Source organism: Hypanus sabinus, chromosome 10 (assembly GCF_030144855.1).
Source record: "Hypanus sabinus isolate sHypSab1 chromosome 10, sHypSab1.hap1, whole genome shotgun sequence".
NCBI classification, from domain to species: Eukaryota; Metazoa; Chordata; class Chondrichthyes; order Myliobatiformes; family Dasyatidae; genus Hypanus; species Hypanus sabinus.
In genome coordinates, this window is record NC_082715.1 from 58,134,956 (window position 1) to 58,153,243 (window position 18,288).

At 39.2% G+C, this 18,288-nt stretch overlaps 1 protein-coding gene across 1 annotated transcript in view; it reads right to left on the reverse strand.

The window, feature by feature from the left end:
* The window catches only part of grhl1 (grainyhead-like transcription factor 1), a 110,764-nt gene that overhangs the window by 46,797 nt on the left and 45,679 nt on the right, over positions 1-18,288 (reverse strand). The window contains exons 6-9 of the mRNA XM_059981900.1: positions 13,848-13,924; positions 13,068-13,221; positions 11,865-11,976; positions 7,443-7,537 (exon numbers count right to left, since the gene is read on the reverse strand). Of these exons, the coding sequence (XP_059837883.1) occupies positions 7,443-7,537; positions 11,865-11,976; positions 13,068-13,221; positions 13,848-13,924 (438 nt within the window). The remainder of the gene's footprint in view (positions 1-7,442; positions 7,538-11,864; positions 11,977-13,067; positions 13,222-13,847; positions 13,925-18,288) is intronic.

Sequence of the window (18,288 nt, forward strand, 5' to 3'; positions counted from 1 at the left end):
AATGGGGAAGGGTAATTATAACACTATTAGGCAAAAACTTGGAAGAGTAAATTGGGAAGAGATGTTCACAAGGAAATGTACAACAGAAATGTGAAGGTTGTTTAGGGAGCACTTGCATGGAGTCCTGGATTAATTGGTCCCTTTGAGGCAGGGAAAGGATGGTAGGGTGAAGGAACCATGGTTGACAAGAGAGTTGGAACATTTAGTCAAGAGGAAGAAGGAAACATACCTAAGGTTTAGGAAGTAAAGATTATACAGGGTTTTTGAGCATTATAAAGCAGCTTGGAAGAAGCTTAAGAAGAGACATGAGAAGACCTTGGCAAGTAGGATTAAGGAAAACCCAAAGGCATTCTATATGCATGTGAAGAACAGGAAGATGACTAGAGTGAGGGTAGTACTGATCAGGGGTAAAAGAGGAAATATGTGTCTGGAGTTGGGAGAGGAAGGAAAGGCCTTTAATGAATACTTTGCTTCATTATGCACCAGTAAGAGGGTCCTTCATGAATGTGAGGTCGACACAGAACACACTAATACGTTGGAACATGTCGAAGTTAACCCATAACCACTAGTTGTAGTCCCACCCACCCTGAGTGGGAAAAGCATGCTTGCACTTACCCTATCTATAGCCCTCATAGTTTTGTATACCTCTATCAAATCTCCCCTCAAGGGAGCTAGGGCTTTACTCTTTGGAGAGAAGGAGGATGAGAGGAGACATGATAGAGGTGTACAAGATATTAAGAGGAATAGACAGAGTGGACAGCCAGCACCTGTTCCCCAGGGCACCACTGCTCAGTACAAGAGGACATGGCTTTAAGATAAGGGGAGGGAAGTTCAAGGGGGATATTAGAGGAAGGTTTTTCACTCAGAGAGTGGTTGGTGCGTGGAATGCTCTGCCTGAGTCAGTGGTGGAGGCAGACACACTAGTGAAGTTTAAGAGACTACTAGACAGGTATATGGAGGAATTTAAGCTGGGGGGTTATCTAAGGTGTGAGGCAGGGTTTGAGGGTCAGCACAACATTGTGGGCCGAAGGGCCTGTAATGTGCTGTACTATTTTATGTTCTGTGTTCAATCTTCAATGTTCCAAGGAATAAAGTCCTAATGTGTTCAATCTTTCCATATAACTCAGGTCCTCCAGTCCCGGCAATATTCTAGTAAATTTTCTCTGTACTCTTTCAAACTTATTTACATCTTTCCTGTAGATAGATGACCAAAACGGCACACACGGGGAGAAGGTAAAACTCCTCACAAGCAGGATACAAACCCGGATCGGTGAGCAGTAGTGTTTTAAAACCTTGCACTCATCAATACATTATTGTGCCACTGTAAAACCACAATAAAAAGCAGTGTAGGATGATGAATTGAGGATGATTTACCTCCTTGTGGATCCTGAGGTGGCTAATGATGCCAATGAGGGAAACATAGATTTTTCCACAAATGATGCAGTTGCTATATAACAAGTAGTTTCTAACTAAAAGTCTATTTTCATCTCCTCCATAAATTTCCCACGGTTTTATTTTCTTCATTTGTATTTACCCACCCTTCCACACCAGCTATGCATTAACAAACAAAACTCCTCCAACCAAGAGAAGTTGAAGGCTATCTTGATGGTTGACTTATAAATAGTGAAAGAATTTCTTTTCTCCCTTTCTGAAAGCTGAAAATTGCATCACAACATCTACTGTTTAAACTTTTCCACCCCCTTTCTTTGAAATTTACAGGTAATTTAATAGACCTCTTAGCTCCCAGCAATGTAATAGCCTGTTTACACATTGACATCACCACATACACCCATGTTTGCAGACAAGGCATTTTGTTCTCAACATATTAAAGCCCCTTTAAAAACCATAATTGTTATTTTATTGTTTATAATTCTCCTGTTACTGTCCATATTTATCTTTTATTTTCCCCTAAACCACAAACCCACACCCAGTATTATTCGGTAATTTTCAACCATTTCCAATAACAATAATTTTATTTGAAGAGGAAAACAACTACAAATCTTAAAGCAATCAAGGTGTTGACCACTTTTCTGATGATTGTGTGAAATGTGAATTTGCTGAGTGTAAGGTACAACAATGATAATATTCATTTATCACCATTCTCAAGCAAGCAAGTAACTTTAACAAATTATAATTATTTTGTTCAGGCAGCTACAGAGCTTTGAAAAGTAACAGACTGAAATGAGGAAAGTGAAGCTCACCAACTATAAGGCAAATACCCCGACAGATACTACTCTCAAATTACCCAAGTGCATCCCAATTTTAACTTCATACCAATCCCAACTATACTACGTCGCGATGCATATAAAACTATATCCGAACTGTATTGTGTCATTACAGAAGATTAAATCCTTTTTCAAGGTAAACTTTGCGTGTTTATCTTAAATAAATCTTTTATTCAATGAGTAATCTGTGTCTACTTAGTTTTGGTAGAGAGGGAATTTCTGTATCAGGAGCCCAATATTCTTTTTACCCATGTCATAGAGAATATTGGACCAACTCTACAACTTTATTATTTTTTCAGGGGTGTGTGCTTAGCCCACTACTCTACTCTCTATACCCATGACTGTGTGGCTAGGCATAGCTCAAATACCATCTATAAATTTGCTGATGATACATCCATTGTTGGTAGAATCTCAGGTGATGACAAGAGGGCGTACAGGAGTGAGATATGCCAACTAGTGGAGCGGTGTCGCAGCAACCTTGTACTCAACGTCAGTAAGACGAAAGAGCTGATTGTGGACTTCAGGAAGGGTATGACGCGTGAACACATACCAATCCTCACAGAGGGATCAGAAGTGGAGAGAGTGAGCAGTTTCAAGTTCCTGGGTGTCAAGATCTCTGAGGATCTAACTACATCATTAGGGGTTTGAAGAGATTTGGTATGTCAACAAATACACTCAAAAACTTCAATAGATGTACTATGGAGAGCATTCTGACAGGCTGCATCACTGTCTGGTATGGGGGGGTGGGGAAGCTACTGCACAGGACCAAAAGAAGCTGCAAAGGGTTACAAATTAGTCGGCTGCATTTTGGGTACTAGCCTACAAAGTACCCAAGACATCTTCAAGGAGCGTTTTCTCAGAAAGGCAGTGTCCATTATTAAGGACCTCCAGCAACCAGGGCATGCCCTTTTCTCACTGTTACCATCAGGTAGGGGATACGGTAGTCTAAAGGCACACATTCAGTGATTCAGGAACAGCTTCTTCCCCTCTGCCATCTGATTCCGAAATGGAAATTGAACCCTTCGACACTCTCACTTTTTTAATATATATTATTTCTGTTTATTGCACAATTTTAATCTATTCAACATATGTACACTGTAATTAATTTATTTATTCATTATTATTATAATATTTTTCTTCTAGATTATGTATTGCATTGAACCACTGCTGCTAAGGTAACAAATTTCATGTCACATGCCGGTGATAATAAACCTGATTCTGATTCTGATTTCTGTTGTCTTAAAGGACAATAAGAACAGCTAACTTCAAAGCAGATCTAAGGTTATGTCATCTTTAATTATACTTGAAAATTCATGACTCTGGTCTCTGGTCCATGTTGTGGGAGGAAAAAAGTTGACCGTGTGATATAGGGCTTGTCAACAACAGAGTTGATTAGGTTAAATTCATTATCTCTCACCCACAGAAAGGCTGCCACTAACCCATGTTGAACAAATGGATCCGAGGCAAGGAAGCAGCAGAATTGCTGCAATTCTGTCCTTGACTATACCATGTCAAGCCATTATAAAAGACTCTTGGCTCACTGCCTTAACTGAAGAATTAACAAAAACGCCAAGTATCATGAATTTATATCACTGCATGCATCATCAGAAATTGATTAATAAATGGGTGGCATGGGGTGGAGGGCAAGCTTTATCAAGGTGAGAACTAAAACTTTCTGCTGACTTTTCCTTCCATCTGTCAAAAGTGTGCTGGCCTTGCCAGAGTCTTCTAATCAGTCGAACACAAGCTGGAATGATCTCATAACTGTCTGGAAATTTGAATTCAGTTTAAGAATAAAGAAATAAGATCAATATCAATAACATGCCTACTAGACTTTATTATCATTGTTTGAAGAAAGAAACCTTCCATTCATATTCCATACTGCTGTCTGTATATGACTCCAGATCTTCACCGAGGTGATTGACTCTTAACTGCCCTCTGAAGCAACCTATTCAGCCACTCCATGGCATTTTAAACAAACGGCCCACCACCACTGTCTTAGAACAACAAATCCCAACTTTACTGGTGTCACTCAAATATCTAAACATCAGCCCCTGCATGAAGGACCCTCTCCTTTGCAAGCATTCCCCTCACTCTTGGCCAAAATGAAGAATGTACATTTCATGTGTAAAATCTGTGATATAGTTTCATGCATTTAGCACCATTACAGTGTAGGTCTGTAGTCTAGTGTAGCTTTCTCTGTGTTGTTTTTTTTAATTACATAGTTCAGTCTAGTTTTTTGTACTGTGTCATGTAAACCATGGTCCTGAAAAACATTATCTCATTTTTACTATGTACTGTACCAGCAGTTATGGTCGAAATGACAATAAAAGTTGACTTGACTTGACTTGACTAATAAAGCGTGAAACTTAATCTGGTACTAAACTCCATTAGCACATGAGAAGACGAAATAGATTTATGAAAGGATCTCAAACAAAACATCAGTTTCCTCAAACTCTGACCTAATCATCACAAAGTTTTCTCAGACACTTTATCTTAACTGCCCATTGAGTTTTGCCTTTCTTTCCAAGTGGAATGATCTTCAATACTTTCTTCAAGCAGATTGGACCTGAGTACAATAGCCAGGGTTTGGAAAGAAACTCCAGCAAATCAAGAAGAAGCAAGAGAAGGAAGGTAGGAAAGGGAGGGCAAAGAGAACTCTGACAGTGCTTGCAGAATCCTATTTTGCACATGATTAATAGATAATGAATGAATGGGGATCACAGCAGTTCACTAAAGCTGCAACATCCATCTCTCTGTCCGAAATCTAAGAAGTGCTCCTTGACTGGAGTGCAATACACTTGTACATTACAATTGGACACAAATTAATAGTGATGTTTAGAAAACGTAGAAAACCTACAGCATAATACAGGCCCTTCAGCCCACAAAGTTGTGCTGTATATGTCCCTACCTTAGAAATGACTAGGCTTACCCATAGCTCTCTATTTTTCCAAGCTCCATGTACCTATCCAAAAGTCTCTTAAAAAACCCTATCGTATCCACCTCCACCACTGTTGCCGGCAACCCATTTCACGCACTTACCACTCTCTGAGTAATAAACTTACCCCTGACATCTCCTCTGTACCTACTCCCCAGCACATTAAACCTGTGACCTCTTGTGGCAACCATTTCAGCCCTGGGAAAAAGCCTCTGACTATCCACATGATCAACGCCTCTCATCATTGTATATACCTCTATCAGGTCACAACTCGTCCTCTGTCACTCCAAGGAGAAAAGGCTGAGTTCACTCAACCTGTTTTCATAAGTCATGTTCCCCAATCCAGGCAACATCCTTGTAAATCTCCTCTCCACCCTTTCTATGGTTTCCACATCCTTCCTGTAGTGAGGCGACCAGAACTGAGCACAGTACTCCAAGTGGGGTCTGATCAGGGTCCAATATAGCTGCAACGTTACCTCTCCGCTCCTAAATTTAATCTCACGATTGATGAAGGCTAATACACCATATGCCTTCTTAACCACAGAGTCAATCTGCGCAGCTGCTTTAAGCATCCTATGGACTCGGACCCCAAGATACCTCTGATCCTCCACACTGCCAAGAGTCTTACAATTAATGCTATATTCTGCCATCATATTTGACCTACCAAAATGAACACTTCATACTTATTTGGGTTGAACTCCATCTGCCTCTTCTCAGCCCAGTTTTGCATCCACAACACCCCCCAACCTTTGTGTCATCAGCAAATTTACTAACCCATCCCTCCACTTCCACTTACTCATCCAGATCATTTATAAAAATCATGAAGAGTAAGGGTCTCAGAACAGATCCCTGAGGCACACCATTGGTCACTGACCTCCATGCAGAGTACAACCACTCTTTTCCTTCTGTGGGCAAGCCAGTTCTGGATCCACAAAGCAATGTCCCCTTGGATCCCATGCCTCCTTACTTTCTCAATAAGCCTTGCATGGGGTACCTTATCAAATGCCTTGCTGAAATCCATATACACTAGATCTACAGCTTTTTCTTCATCAATGTGTTTAGTCACATCCTCAAAAGATTCAATCAGGCTCGTAAGGCACAACCTGCCCTTGACAAAGCCATGCTGACTATTCCTAATCATATTATACCTCTCCAAATGTTCATAAATCCTGCCTCTCAGGATTTTCTCCATCAACTTACCAAACACTGAAGTAAGACTCACTGGTCTATAATTTCTTGGGTTATCTCTACTCACTCTCTTGAATAAGGAAACAACAACTGAAACCCCCCAATCCTCCCTCACCTCCCACAGTAGCCTGGGATACATCTCATCCGGTCCCGGCGACTTATCCAACTTGATGCTTTCCAAAAGCTCCAGTACATCTCTTTTTTAATATCTATGTGCTCAAACTTTTCAGTCCACATCCTCTTTCTTAATATCTACATGTTCATTACCTGCAAATTTGTTGTCAGAAGAATAAAGTCATTGACAATGAGATCACCTTTCGTACCGACACTGCAATGTCTGCAGTTACCCATTGTCTGGATTAACAGAGGCGCTCAGTGATGCTCCTTGGGCTCCTCTAGTTGCACGGCCCTGACAAACACCTTGTCCAAATTACATTAAGTGTGCAGTGATATTTCTGAAACGCCATTCTGTTCATTACACAATGTGGCAGTGATTTGCTATGTAAAAGTTAGACCTTCGAAAGTATCAGAACTCCAAAACGTCTCACATACAAATGGACTAAAAGTTCTCAACTGCCCTGAGCAACCTTACTAAGGCTGATGAAGAGGACGAGATGTACTGGTTATGGTAGCTTTTGCAGCTGCTCCCAGAAGTTTCTAAAAGCAATACTGACTGGTCTGGTGCCTCAGCATCCATTAGTTGGCTGTTATTTGTCTCATCCCTGAAACTAGCAGTCAATATTTTTGAAATACTGTGATCACTGCTGGATTAATCAGTGCCAGTGTGTTTGCACTCTTTTGTTGACAGGATCAGTCAGCAGTAAGCTCTTTCAGGTCTAAGCCACAAAAAAAACTAAGGGTCCACTTCTAATAATTATAATACAATAGTAATTTATATACTACATTGAAGTTCATAACAAGATGAACATTAAGCAACACAGAAAATAAATCTGCATGCATTGATTAAGGTAAAGGTTAAAATAATGAGTATCTGGACAATGGCAGTGATAAAGCTAATAATTCCAACTTGCACTCTCTTGCCGGGAGAAACCAGATACTGAAGTATACCAGCCCGCAAGAATAAGACCTACCTTAGCTTCATCATTGATGTCCCATGTAAAGGAGATGGCATTGTAGGCAATTTCTTCAATGTTACTAATTGTGTTGAAACTTTCTTTGTAATCGGCTGCAGAAAAATAAGAGAAATGAGAAGGTGATGATTACTTCTTGCAATTTTTAAGTTTCAGTAAGTTTCATTGTTAAACTGCATAAAATTTATCTCATATAGCTCAAGAAAGTCTTGCCTTTGTCCAAACTCCTGTCTGTATACTGAGTCACAATTTGCTATTAGTCAAACCACATGGAAAATAAATTACTTTGTACATTATCAAGTAATTGAACTTCAGTTCCCAGCATAAAGCATTGTACGTAGAAAGCCCTGAAGTAGGGATTTTAAGTATAGGGCCTATGGAAAATACAAATCTTCTTAATACCTCAGAGGTCTTACTAATCCAAAGTTCTGCATTACAAACACGAGTTCATAAGATTTGGTTGATTTCTGAAAGTTCCCATAAAAAGCCACAATATTGCTTTTAAAGCAGTTAGATTCAAACCAAAGGTTCAGCTTCAGCCTCCAGGGCAGCAGTAGTTCAAATTTACATACTTGTTTTTTTACTTCTTTCTGAAGCTGATAGTGCATTTATTTTACTGATTACAAAAATGCTTACTTGCATGATTAATGATTTCTTGAACTTTAATTACACAAAAGAAAATTGAGTATAAAAATGGGTTGGTGTGAAATGTGAGGCTGCCGGTATTCTCCTGTGATTGCATGTCAGATTGCATTGCTGTTCTGACTCATCAGATTTTCTTAGTGGTCTTAAAGCTTCATTAAGTACCTAACAATTGGCACCCTCTGGCAGTCTGGACAACTGGGGCTATCTGTCTGAATTCCAAATGTGAAGTTTTAATGCTGAGGGCCTAGGGGATAAGTCCAAAACATTGATGCTTCTCGTGGTTTGGGAGAGCTGGAGGGTAAGGAGGGGTTAGACATTAACCCGATGTCAAGGGAGGCTACCAGCACTCCTGAGGCACTCACTCACGCAATTATCAATTTGTATTTCTTAACTAAATTGGCCACTTAATCTGAATATGGTGTTCAAATTCTACACAAATGTCCTCAGTATACCATTTTACTCCTTCACTAAAATAGGTTGCCTCAAAATTCAGCCCTAGACAGTAGGCTTCATGAATGGATTGGATTTCCATGTTAGAGCACAATGCATTAACAATAAAACATGAATTTGCTGGCAATAATCTCTTATAAATCATGTACTTTGGTATACAAAACTTGGGTAAGGCTTTACAGGCAGGTTCGACTTCGTTTACTATTGTCTTCAAATGCTAAGTTCTGTTCAGAAATCAACCCAAGGTTTCACAGGAAAAACAAAGCCATTCAGGTTAGACTCATCTGTTTGGAATTGCAACAATATTCACTGACGCTTGTATGACAATCAGCTATGACTAACCTATAATTATTAGAACCTTGCTATTGGTGTTAGGTTACAATGCAAAACTCTGCGGTCCTTCAGCAGTTAAAAGTTGAAGAAAGAAGGGTATTTGCATATGTGTCACTTTGTATCAAAGATCAAGATTAGACATCCTCCTTAAACTCCAAAATACAGTATGCTTTCAGAATTAAAAACTACACTTAACACAATTCCAGATTTTTACTAAATTCAGACAGACGTTGACCTTCACTGATCACTGCTGCTTTACTCAAGAGTCATCGATCCTTGGGGGGGGGGGGGTGGAAACACAGCCCAATTCAAGAAAATAATTTATTCACAAAAGCCAAATCCGGGAATTTATAGAGGTAATCCGATTCCCTCTCCTGGCAATCTGCCAAAACCATTATGATCCAGGATCCTGTGCTGGCACAGTAACATCAATTTAAGTTCCACGCAATTAGTACGCACCTCACCCAACCCACGCATACTTCCAGATAAAGCTTAAGGGGACAACCAAAACAACAGGCAGAGCAAAACCCATTAGCACAACCACTTGCAACATTAGTTCTTAGAGTCTAACATAAAAGAGACGAGTGAAAGAAAAACCTTCTTGCTACACATCGTACCATACTCATCCATGATTACAAACGTAACATTATTTGACAAGGGTTTATCTACTTGTGAGAATTCAGTCACTTTTACACCTGCACCAAAAAGAAGTGAATTACCTGACAAATGGAATTAAGCAATACTGAATCAATAACAATTGTGATCAATACTGGGTCATCCCAAGTGGCATTTCATGAGAAACAAAGAAATCCCAAACCACTTGAGATGATGTCAAATGATTAAAGGATTAGTCAGATATTTGGTAAATTGCATTATTATTGTTACATGTACTGAGGTATAGTGAAAAACTTGTCTCGCATACTGTCCATCCATAAAGATCAATTCATTGCAAGTAAAACTGAGATAGTACAAGTAAAACTAATAGTGCAGAATAAAGTGTTGAAGTATAGAGAAGGTACAGTGTAAAAAATCAGTAAAGTGCAGGGTCATAACAAAGTAGATCGTGAGTTCAAGAGTCCATTTTATGGAACCATTCAGTAGTCTATAACAGCAACGTAGAAGCTGTCCTTAAGCCTGGTGGCAGATACTTTCAGCTTTTGTATCCTCTGCCTAGTGGGAGAGTGAAGGAGAAACAAAAGAAAGAATGCGGGGAAGACAGAGAGGGAAGTTGAAGCAGGGAATTTTCGAAGACACGGAAGTCAGTGGTGGAGTGATTAAATTCAGGGACCAGCCAAAGGCTACTTGGAGGGAATTCTTCCCTGCTAATTAGACAGTTCCTTGGAGTCAAAATGAGATTACAGAGATAAGAAGGAAGTGAGATTACAGAGCAATTCAAAAAAAGGAAAAGTTTAAAGTGCATCATTGTTTAACCAGGAATATTTATAAATCCACAAGACTGTGTGTGTGTGAAAGAGAGAGTAGAATGTGGAAGGTATTAGGACTGAGACCACAACTTTGGGTAATATCATATTTATGAAGAGTGGATGGATGTCAATAGGCCAGTACATTAGATAATGAAGTCTAGGAGAGAATGAGTTACAGCAGCACATTAGCTGAAGCAGAGAAGGTCACAGATGCAAAAATCAAAGTTCAACTCAGGATCAAATATGGCATTAAGACTGAAAGGAAACACTGGAACCAGAAATAACTACAATATTTTGATGAGACCAGTCGTAAATTGAGGGACTGCTTTGTCGACCACCTCTGCTCTTACTGCCAAAAGTGGCCGAGTGTTTTAATTCCGATTCCTATTCCCATTCTGACATGTTGGTCCATGGCCTCCTCGTGCCCTTCTCACTTGCCTATCACTTCCTCCCTGGGTGCCCTCCTCCTTCCCTTTCTCTGTGGTCCATTCACCTCTCCTATCAAATTGCTTCCTCTCCAGCCCTTGACCTTTCCCACCCATCCGGCTTCACCTATCACCTTCTAGCTAACTTCCTTCCCCCCCCCCCCACCCTTTTTATTCTGTCATCTTCCCCCTTCCTTCCCTGAAGAAAGGTCTCGGTCCAGAACGTTGACTGTTTGTTTGTTTCCATGGTTGGTCGCTGCCTGTCCTGCTGGGTTCCTTCAGCATTTCGTGTGACTTGCTTTACAATATATAGAAACATCTATCTGTAGCTGTGCATGTGGGGTGGATTCCCTGCATGTATCAAGCATATTAAGCAAAGTTATTCTACAGCATTGGGCATTGGATGCAAATCAAGATTCCCAGGTGAAATTATGGAACCAAGGTGACTATAACTGGAAGGCGGAGGAAACAAAAGGTCCCGCAACATAACTGGCTTAGAGTCAGTAGCATTGAACAGTTCTGAAGTTGGAAGCAGATGAATGTTTCTGATCTGAGGGGCTGGGAAGTGCACAGTGTTGGTTCTTCCCGTTGGACAGATAAGCTCCATTAACTAGTGAAGCTTTATCATGGAAGGCGTTTTTTCTATAATATATAGATAGGGTGGAGGAGGAAAAATAAGCAGCAAAAGGCAAGGAAAGCTGAAGAAGTTTTCTGAGAAGCTAAGAGAGACAACCTGCCCTCAGACATTTCATCAATCTAACAGGGATATGCAGGTCTTTCCAGGAATGTCTGAAGGAATCACATTTCTCATGACTGGTAATCTCTGACCTTAACACTCTCAGGCACTAATGTCTGTGATTACTCTGAGGTTATAAAAATGACCTGATCTTCTTCACCTTCCTGTGTGTTCATGCATTGTTCTGGTTCACCTCACAGTTAAAACTCACAAGTACCTCAGAGGGATGCCAGCTGGTTTATTTTGACAGGTTAACCATTACTCTACAGGCGCAGAGTAGAGTAATGGCGCAATGGCGCAGTCCACAGGGGTGATGTAGTAAGGGTCAAACACAGCACATGAACCCACAAAGTAACTCGTTCCTTAGTCAAAGTGGTTCTGATCAGAAGAGAAGTGAATGGCTTCATACCGATGTCAATGCAGCGCTGTTTTGCAGTATGCTGCCGGGAGTGCCAGTATTTCCAGTGCCTGAGTTGCTCATCACGTATTTTATCGTCGCCGAAAACAACCATGATCACACTCTGAAAATGGGGGTAAGACAGTCACTGTTATTATGCAATAACGTTCACCAGGATTAGCCTTAATGAAAATTAATATGATGTCTAGAAATCCTGGGGCTTGAAGGAAGGGGCTGTAAGCATACAGGTCAGTGCATTAAATTCTGTGCCTGCTATTTCAAAATTCAGGAGTATCACTTATTCAGGGGACCAGGTACTAATGAAAATAATATCTGGTTCCCTGGATATAAGATACAGGGGATTGGCTACCCTGTATCTTACATGCTTTCTGATGTCAGAGAGTGAAAATAATTAATAGGTGGGCTTCAGTTAAGTTAAGGGGAAAAGTGGTGGGGAGGATATCAAAAGTCTGACCAATTGGAGTGGAGGAGTGGCCTCCAGGGACAAGACTATGGGGCAAAGCTGACCTGGGTGAATGTTGCAGTGGGAGAGCTGGGAAGTAATTATAGGGACCTTACCCAGGTCAGGTTCTTGCATTTGGCTGAGGCTTGTTCGAATTTCATTCTAGGGTGCACAAGGAAATGCACTTTGGAACAGAATGATCCAATTTTCTCAGCTACACTCTAAAGGAGCATTGCATGAGGATTAACACCAAAGTATAAGCATCTGACGAGGAAACCGTGCCATTTGTGGAAGTGGACTTCACAACTAAAAGTGGCCAATTAAATTTCTAAGTGGTGTGTTGTAACTCAGAAATTATAACAGAATTGTATCCCACTCTAAAAAATTTTTCAAAACAGAAATATTCATAAATTAATTGCTGGTCCTTGTATGCAGTCTTTAAAAGCATAGGAGTGGATTTTTAAAATAATTCTTAGCAAATCAGCAAAATTGAAGGATGATGAGTGAGTTGGTGAGTTGTCATCATCATTTTGCATTGTTTCACAATGTCAATATTGCTTTCCCTCATTGAGGTCTGCATTTCAGCCGTGTAGAAAAAATATTTTACAATGCATGCTTCTTTCTAAGACTACTTCAAGATTCCTTTTCAACACTGGTTTCTTAAATAACATTATAGTACAGTACTAGCTAAGTCAGCAAAAATAACTTATTATGAATAACATCTGAAATTGGTACAAATCGTGCACACTTACTCTGACTTTACTGACTGGGTGATGGATTTCTTTGTTGGCGCTCACTTCTTTGAGTGTGATGGGATAAAACTGGCCCTTGTTCAGGTACGTCATAGTCCCATCACATGACTTCTGTTTAAGAGACTTGGAAGCTTCCAATATATACTCAAATGAACTTTTGTAAAACAGAACATAGAATGTTAAATTAGATATTCAATCTCAGCAATGTGACAAAGATAAAGCCATTATGAAAGTATCTGTGACAGGATTACAAATATTAGGCACGCTGAAGTATTCTTGATTGCAAATAACAATTCACTTTCTGGTCCTAATCCTATCAAAATCAAGCTACACTTCACTTACTAAAGTGCTTAACTTTCTAAGACATTTAATGTCTCAATCATTTAAAGTCAATGGTCTACAGGTTGTAGTTCTAATTAGATTCTCTATTTTGTCGATAGTTTCATAGAATAGTTTCATATCAATAAAAAACAGGTATTTAACCTATCAAATCTTGGCACAGTCTGGATCAAGTTCTACAATACTGCTAGAATGTTACTATATAACACATAGTATTGCTGGCTGCAAACATTCTGTAATGCCCTGAAGTACCACACATCATAAATTAAGATATAACTGAAATGACTGAAATTTTAAAACAATTACTGATACTTAGAAACCTACATGGGAGTTGTATTTACACATGTATTCATAAGTATCAGTAATTGTTTTAAAATTTCAGTCACTTTGGTTATATCTTAATAATATCTTAATAGCTTCAGTTACATTTTAAGTATTTACCCCATTCTATCAAATGGATACTCCTCCGAGTCTAAAGCAGGCATTCGAATGTGGAGATCAGTAGGAAAGCCAAATACCTGATGGTGAAACAAAATATAAATGAGTAAAAAGGCCACAGCCTATGGTGGCTTTTCTTCCTCAAATAGCTTACAATTTATCATATTGTATTATTGTACTGTGAATACTTCATCCTGACTCCAAAGACAGGAGTGATCATGCAATCTTTGCTTATGAAATATTTGTGTGCTCAGAACGATGTCTTCTTGGTCACAGCATTAGAGTAACTACTGTGCTCCATCTTAAGGAAAAACTTGTACAGAATGAAGTTGCGTTTGCATTGCATTTTAAAGTGGTTTCTGTTCCATATACAGTGAAAAGTATCTTTTTTAACTCTGAATATTTTACATTACATTACTAATACAGATCCTCCCCAGTTTACAAGTCCCTGAATTATGTACAGCTTGTAGATACACATGGGCATTTGGGACACCAGTAGGATGACCCACCAGCAGTGCTGCAGACATCTTCAGCTGTGTGGGAAATCTGCCAGAGTGGTGCCTCAACAATAACCTCTAACTCAAAGTCAGCAAGACCAAGGAGTGGATTATTGACTTCAGAAGGAAACCAAAGGCCAGTCATCATCTGAGAATCAGAGGTGGAGAGGGGCAGCAACTTAAATTCCTTGGTGTTATCACTTCAAAGAATCTGTTCTGGGTCCAGCATGTAAATGCAATTACAAAGTATGCACAGCAGCACCTCCACTTCCTTAGGAGATTGCGAAGACTTGGCATGACATCTAAAACTCTGACAGACTCTATGGATGTATGATAGAGAGTATATTGATTGGCTGTTTCATAGCCCAGTATGGAAATACCAAAGCCCTTGAACAGAAAGAGGATAACTTCAATCAACTTCGCTTGCCCCATCATTGAAATATTCCCACAACCTATGGAGTCACTTTGAATGAGTCTTCATTCATGTTCTTAATATTTATTGATTATTTATTTATTTATTTATTTATTTATTATTATTTGTTATTATTAATTTCTTTTTTTTTGTACTTGCATGGTTTGTTGGCATTTGCACACTGGTTGAACACCCAAGTTGGGTATTTCATTGTTTCTATTATGGTAATCAGTGCTTTATTGAGTATGCCCACAAGAAAATGATTCTCAGAGTTGTATATAGTGGCATATACAGTTTCAAGAAAAAGTTGGTGAACCCTTTGTAATTGCCTCGTTTTCTGCATTAATTACACATAAAATGTGATCTGATTTTCAGCTTAGTCACCATAATAGACAAACAGAACCTGCCTAAACTAATAACACACAAACAATTATACTTTTCATGTCTTTATTGAATACATTGTTTAATCATTCACAGTCCAGGCTAGAAAAAGTATGTGAACACTTTTACTCAGTAACTGGCAGGACCTCCTTCGGCAGCAATAACCTCCACCGAAAGCTTCCTGTAGCTACTGATCAGACTTGCACAACAGCGAGGAGGAATTTTAGATGATTCCTCCATTCAAAACTGTTCCATTTCATCAATATTTTTGAGATACCTTGTATGAACAGCCCTTTTCAGGTCATGGCACAGGATCTCAATTGGGTTAAGGTCTGGACTCTGACTTGGCCATTCCAAAACACAGAGTTTTTTTCTTTTGAAACCGTTCTGTTGTTGATTTGTGTTTCAGATCATTGTCTTGTTGCATTATCCAACATCTATTAAACTCCAGGTAATGGACTGCTACCCTGACATTCTCCTGTAAAATGTCTTGATATAATTTTGACTTCATTGTTCCCTCAACAATTGCAAGCTGCCCAGGCCCTGAATCAGCAAAGCAGCCCCAAACCATGATGCTCCTTTCTCCATGCTTCAAGTTGATATGAGGTTTTGATGTTGGTGTGCTGTGCCCTTTTTCCTCCAAACATAGTGGTGTGCATTTCTGGGAAGAAGTTCAACTTTTGTCTAATCTGCCCACAGAACATTGTCCCAGAAGCATTTAGGAACATCCAGATAGTCTTTTGCAAACTTCAGTCATGCAGCAATGTTTTTTGGAGAGCTGTGTTTTCAGCTGTGGTGTCTTTCCCTGTATACCATTATTGTTCGGTGTTTTTCATATAGGGGACACATGAACAGAGGCTTTGGGATGTTCACATACTTTTTTGAACCTAGACTGTGATTGTTTAAATAGTGTACTCGATATTAATGAGAAGACGTACAATTGTTAGTGTGTGATTAGTTTAGGCAGATTGTGTTGTCTGTTATTGTAACTTAGATGAAGAGCAGACCACATTTTATGAGTAATTAACACAGAAAACCAGATAGTTGCAAAGGCTTCACAAACTTTTTCTTGCAACTGTCTGTACTTCCAAAATGAATTTACCTTGACCCCAGTTTGCAGCCACATTTCCGACCGAAGAACTATTCAGATTACAAATGATTCACAATAAAGGAACTCTGTTACAACTTGGGGACACCTGGATCTACCTATCACTGTACAGCTCTTGTTCCACTTTTACACATCAGCTCTTTATGTTGGCCATCTCCCTCTATCTTTCATTCTAGGCAAAGAGCCTCGACTCAAAAATACTGCCTAACCTGATGAGTTCCTCAAGCATTTTATTTTTTTTTAAATGACCTGCAGTGTTTTGGACAACTTTTCAGTAGCATCTTAAGTAGCTCCAATCTGTCTATAATCCAGAAATATGATACTGACAGATAAACCTAAAAACCACATCAACCACTTAAAGTACGTCAAAGCCTCATTTCAATACATATATACATATATTCAAAGGCTCATTTATTGTCAAAGTATACAACTTGAAATTCTTCTTCTCTGGAAGCTATGAAACCAAGACAGGTAGCACAATCATCAACCCCCAAAATCCCCCCTCCCCTCACAAAAAATGAACAAAAACGGGACAGGTACATCAATTCCCAAATCCCTCTTTCCGCACAAAAAAACAAATGGAGCAGGCACATCAACCCCATAATCCCTCCTCCCTACACACACAAAAAAAGAAAGATCAGGCAAAAAAACACCAACTATGAAAAACTATAAGACAGAAAAAATATATTTGATATTTTAGTGCAGGTTTTGTAGGCGGCTGCATTATCAGCAAGTACCAATTTTCAGAAAATAACGAAGTTCCCATTTAATTATATTTGTTAACAAAGAAGTTCATGTTACATCATTTGAAGAAAAGAGATGATTCTCCCATCTCTATTCTCACCAAAAGTGGTTTGACTGGTTATGAATTGTATTGTGGTTTTCAGGGGTCATAGCTGTTGTTTTTGGATACAATATACAACAGTGAATACACTCCAAAATATTTCAGTGTACTGTATGTGAAGAACATTGTGATGCCTGTGTGAATACAAGCTATTTCGATCCCTAAGTGGTATGCAATAATGCTGTTATCTATCATTGCTTTTGACATTAGCCCTAGTAAAAGGCAATTGCAAGTGAAAACTGGCTAAATCCTCCTATACTTTTGGAATATTCATCCACTTAAAAATCATCAAATGGGATTAAATACACATAAGTGTATCACAAATCTTCCTATTCATTGGGCACCAATTTACATAGCACATCAATCAATATCTGGAACTTATATAGTAATGCATTCACTGCCTTATGAATATTTCCAATATGTTTAATTAGATTGGTGGGGTTGTACTTGGTGTGAATTTAGCGACTAATGGAAAACCAGGATTGTGGATCATATCATTCTTTAATCTGAAGTCCTGTTTGGTCTGCAGTAATGATACAACCTCCGGCTAATGCCACAATGTTTATTGAGAGCTCTATCCAGATCCTGCTTGAGTGCTAAAGCATTAGCATATCATCAGACTCGTTCCCATGAAGACAGAGTGGAGTGGAAACAGGGAAATAACCAAGTAGCTTTTGTGACAGAAATTATGTAGATAGTTCGTTGCTTTATTAATCATTAGCAGCAAGAGAAATATTTTGATTAAGAAACACGAGCACAAGGTTGAGTACTAACGTAAGGAACATCAGTGCAAGAAGATGAATTATATCAAAGTTGATTAGATGAAACACAGAATGCGTAATAATATCAGTACAGACTATTTACCACTTCACCATCCTTGAGCTACAACATGGTGAAACGTGAACACTCAATATTGAAAAGGGTTAATTTTAGTATTATTTGAAGTGTGTTTGGCATAAATTCATCTAAAACAAATGCCTAATCTGAATGCTGTTCCAACAGCGCATCATCTCCCCAGTAATGCTTTGGAATTTCAGCCATGAGAAAATCTGCAGATGCTGGAAATTCAAAGCAACACACACAAAATGCTAGAGGAACCCAGCAAGCCAGGCAGCGCCAATGCAAAAGAACAAACAGTTGATATTTCAGGCCAAGACCCTTCATCAGGTCTGGGAGCGACCCTTCATCAATATCCAGTCTTG